Source organism: Drosophila suzukii, chromosome 3 (assembly GCF_043229965.1).
Source record: "Drosophila suzukii chromosome 3, CBGP_Dsuzu_IsoJpt1.0, whole genome shotgun sequence".
In the NCBI taxonomy this organism is placed as follows: Eukaryota; Metazoa; Arthropoda; class Insecta; order Diptera; family Drosophilidae; genus Drosophila; species Drosophila suzukii.
Genome location: NC_092082.1, coordinates 28,209,134 through 28,213,179, shown reverse-complemented (window position 1 = coordinate 28,213,179; position 4,046 = coordinate 28,209,134). Strand labels below are relative to the sequence as shown.

Genomic DNA, 4,046 nt, shown 5'->3' with positions numbered 1-4,046 from the left:
GTCCCGGTGCCTTGTCGTCCAGTATTGTCTTCAATACCTGGAGGACTTCTTCGGCACTTGTGAGCTTTATGCTCGCCCTGTTCACGATCAGTGAGGTCCGCGCCATACCTTCTGGGAATAGTGTTTCCACGATCCTTTTTAGGCTGACTGGGCATGTCGGTGATGGCCGACTAAATACCCGCAGCCGTTTTGTGACGAGTTTGTATGCGAAGCCCCATGGGTTGGAGTCTATTTCCTCGCAGATATTGTTAAAGCACCTGCGTTTGCTCTCTTTTATAGTTTTTTTCCAGGGCTCGTCTCTTTTCCCTGAAGTATATTTGGAGTGCCTCAAATTCGGGCCTTCCTCTTGAACGTTGGTATGCGCGTCTTGCCCTGTGGCAGTCTTTCCTGGCTTCCGCAATGGATTGGTTCCACCAGTATGCAGGTCTTCTTCTTGATGGGTTTTTCCCTCTTCTCTGCATAGATGCATCACAGGCTACCTTGGTGTACTCTGCGATGTGGTTTGCCCTTTCTTCAGCTGAGCCGCTTGTGGAGAGGTCCTCGAACAACATCTGTACCATCTCCACGTCTAGCGTTTCTATTTTGTACCCTGGCACGGTCTAAGGGACTCGTGGTGGGCCACTTCTAGAATTTATCGTGCAGATTATTGCTGCATGGTCACTACCCGTGTAGGTGTCACTAACCTCCCAGCTGGAGCCCGAGGCCAATTCAGTGTTCACAAATGTGAGGTTAATGATGGAACTGGTGCCGGCTCTTGAAAAAGTCGGTTTTGTTCCAGAGTTCAGCAGCACTAGGTCAAGTGCGGCGAAGCTCTCGAGTAGCGCCTTTCCCCTCGCGTTGGTTCGGGGGAAGCCCCACTCCGTAGCCCAGGCATTAAAGTCCCCGGCAATTACGGCGGGGCGATTTTCCCGGGCGTCTTCTGCAATCTCTTCGAGCGCAGATGTTGCCTGGGGGAGGCTAAGGCTTGGCGGCAGGTGACAGCTATAGAAAGCTATACCATTCACTTGGGCCCTAGCGAAGCAGTTTCCGCATTTTTTCTTGCTAATCTGTCGCCTTGGATTACCGCAGCTCCATATTGCCGATTTTTTGCTATTATTTGTTACCCATTCTCCGGAATTTTTATTCCTGTATTGCTCGCTTATGAGTGCCATGTCTACGTTTTTCTCGATGACATTTTGCTCTAGCAACGATTGGGCAACCTCGCAATGGTTTAGGTTAATCTGAAGGAACTTCATTTACCCCTAAGCCCTTGCATAGCCCTCCTGAAGTACGGGCATTTCCCACTCATTGTTGGGTGATCGCAATCTTTCTCCTTTTTGCGTTTGCATAGCATGCAGCAGGCCTTTGCTTTGCAGCCTCTGGCTTGGTGCTCCTTTGCGCCACAGTTGTAGCAGCATTTTGAGCAGTCCTCCTGGACCCTGCAATTCCCTGCTACATGGTTAAACTCCATACATTTAAAACACCTTTTAGGTGTTTGCTTTGGGCGGACTCTACACCAGGTCCATCCCAGCCTTATTTTGCCCTTCTCCAAGAGTCGCCTCCCTATGTCGGGCATAACTCTTAGTGTGGCGGTTTGGGTGCCTCCGTATGCCACCCTTAGGTTTACCACCGCGGACTCTGGCAGTTCCACATCAAATTGTGATTGAACCGCACATAAGATGTCTGCTTTGTCGGTGGTCTCATCGATGTCTTTTACCTCGATCAGCATTGTCTCAGTCAGCGCTCTGACGTCGACATTGTTGCCCAGGACGGCCTTCATTGTGGTCTGAAGCTCTACGGTTTTAGGGTCAGAGACCTTGTTTAGAATCACTAGGAGTTCCCCCTTTGCTGTTCGCCTAACGGCCTGTACTGCTTGTCCTAGCTCCTTAAGCTGCGGTTCAGCCTTAACCTTTTTAAGGATGTCGGCATAGGACCCTCCAGCAGAGGCTGCGATGACTATCGCGTCGTTCCGTGGCGGTCGCACCTTGGGCTTCCGGACCTTCTGCTTCACCTGTGTCCACTCCTCTGGCTTCTTCCCAGGTTTTTGGGGCTTGCTGGTGCTAACTGTCCCAGCATGTTTCCCTTTCCTTACCCCTTGACTGGCATCACTTGCCGGTGCCTTATTCATCGCCTTTTTCGCTGGTACCGCTAGCGTCATCCCAGTTTCTTGACCCCTGGGTCGCTTGCTGGTGCCGCTCGCGAGCACTTCTGCGCAGGTTTTTTTTGCTATCTCCTTAGCTCTTTCCTGTTCTTCGACTATGCATTGCACAGCCGACAGGACTTCCCTCTGGAGATAGTCGATTTTGTCGACTATATCCCTCATGGGGTTAGTAATGGAACGCTTTCCTTCCATTAGCTTCTTCAGCTCCCTGGCCTTTGATCCCAGGCCCGTCAGCTGCTTCAGCATATCCCCCTGCTCCTCATCTGCAGCTTTTGGGCTGCTTTTATCTCCTGCTGGGGGGGTGCCGGGCTGCCTGCCACTGCCCTCCACCCTTTTTTCTGGCGATCTCGCCATTACGCTGCTTTTTTTAAAAGGGTCAGCTCCCGTGTTGGCCCAGTCAGGTAGACTGGACAAAGGCGTGTGGAAGCCGTCGGCATTAGCCGGCGCCGCCAGGCCTTTGTTTGCCGGCGTGCCTCCACTATTGGTTGGCCCAACACCTAGGCTAGCGCCAGGGTGTTGTGCCCCCGATCCCCTGCCCGCCATTTCCCCGCCTGGGGAGTTCGATGGTACTGCAGTAAGCTTGGATCTTTACCCGCAGTATCTGCTGTTTTCCGATCGGACTTTAATATTTTTATGAATTATTTAATAAGAAGGATAAGTCTTAGTACTAAGGCTTATGGTTTTTATTTTCTAATTTTTTTTTTTTAAAGAGCCACCCAAAATTCCCTACGTGCTACGGCACGCACTTATTTATGTGCTTGGCCTGCACCCTGTCCGAAGCTTGCTGCTATAGCACCCGCAGCCCCTTTCGCACACTACGATCAGCTGGTCGCGCAAGCGCTTTCCACCACTGATTCAGTGTTTGCAAAAATAGAAAGCGCGAGAGAAAAAATTTGGCAACTGCTAAACAAACAACGAGTGGAAAGTAATAAGAGGCAGAGATGCCTCCCCTCCCTCATCTACGACCGGCCCCTGCCTGGCCGCCAAACCTGTTGGGGATAGATTCCCAACCTGCTCCTGGATGTCGTCCACGGCCTCCCGTCCACCAGCTGATGTCCAGGTGCGTGTCCCGAGTGCTCCACGCCGGATGGCCGGCTGCGCTTCTGGTTTTAAGCTGAAAACTTCAAGGAATAAACGGAGCGATTTTAGAACGCGTCCGCACTCTTTGCTTTCACAACTCTCTGTCTGTCTTCTGCTGGATATGCGGCCAGGTGGGTGTCACGAGCGTCGATTGCTGCCAACGATCGGGAAATGGCCAGCGATCTCAGCCGCAGAGAGGCGAGCGGGGATCGCATAATGCCACCTCTCCAAACTAACGGGCAAGCTAATCGAGGAGGAGCAGCAGTTGTCCGCAGCGGTGATGAATGGTGGGAACAGCTACAAAGTCACAATCGACACCGGAGCAACGGCAAGCTTCGCTAGCGAAGAAATGGCGGAAAATATTGCTGCTCTAGGAAGGATTACAAGGAGGAGACGTCAAGTTAGGTTGGCAGACGGAAGATGCGGCGGAATTAATGCAACACCAGATCAAAATGAAGGATGACAAGCCAAACAAACAGAGTTACTATCCCAAGAACCCAAAAATCCAAGGGGAAATCAACGCAAAGGTGAACGAGCTTCTCCAAATGGGGTTCATAGAGCATTCAAAGACCCCACACAGCTCCCCCATCGTAATGGTGAAAAAGAAGACAGGCAAGTGGAGACTGCGTGTCGACTTTAGACATATCAACGCGAAGTCAGTGAAGGAAAAATGAAGTGAACTTCAAAAAGTTGGTTGTCGTTGACCTACGTTTTATAAATTCGTGTTGACAAGAGGAAATAAGGGACCTACAACTGTGTTGTAAATGGGGCGTAATAATGTTCTGAAAGAGCTTCGGTATAGCTGATATCTTTGAAATACCTCTGT

At 51.0% G+C, this 4,046-nt stretch overlaps 1 protein-coding gene across 1 annotated transcript; it reads right to left on the bottom strand.

Annotated features, from left to right (window-relative positions):
* Positions 1-327: 327 nt before the first annotated feature.
* LOC139352711 (uncharacterized) lies at positions 328-1,235 on the bottom strand. The gene is made up of 2 exons (XM_070995341.1): positions 665-1,235; positions 328-455 (listed from the first exon to the last, which is right to left on the bottom strand). Exons 1-2 carry the CDS (start codon positions 1,233-1,235, stop codon positions 328-330), a joined length of 699 nt encoding a protein of 232 aa, XP_070851442.1.
* Between the last annotated feature and the right edge of the window lie 2,811 nt (positions 1,236-4,046).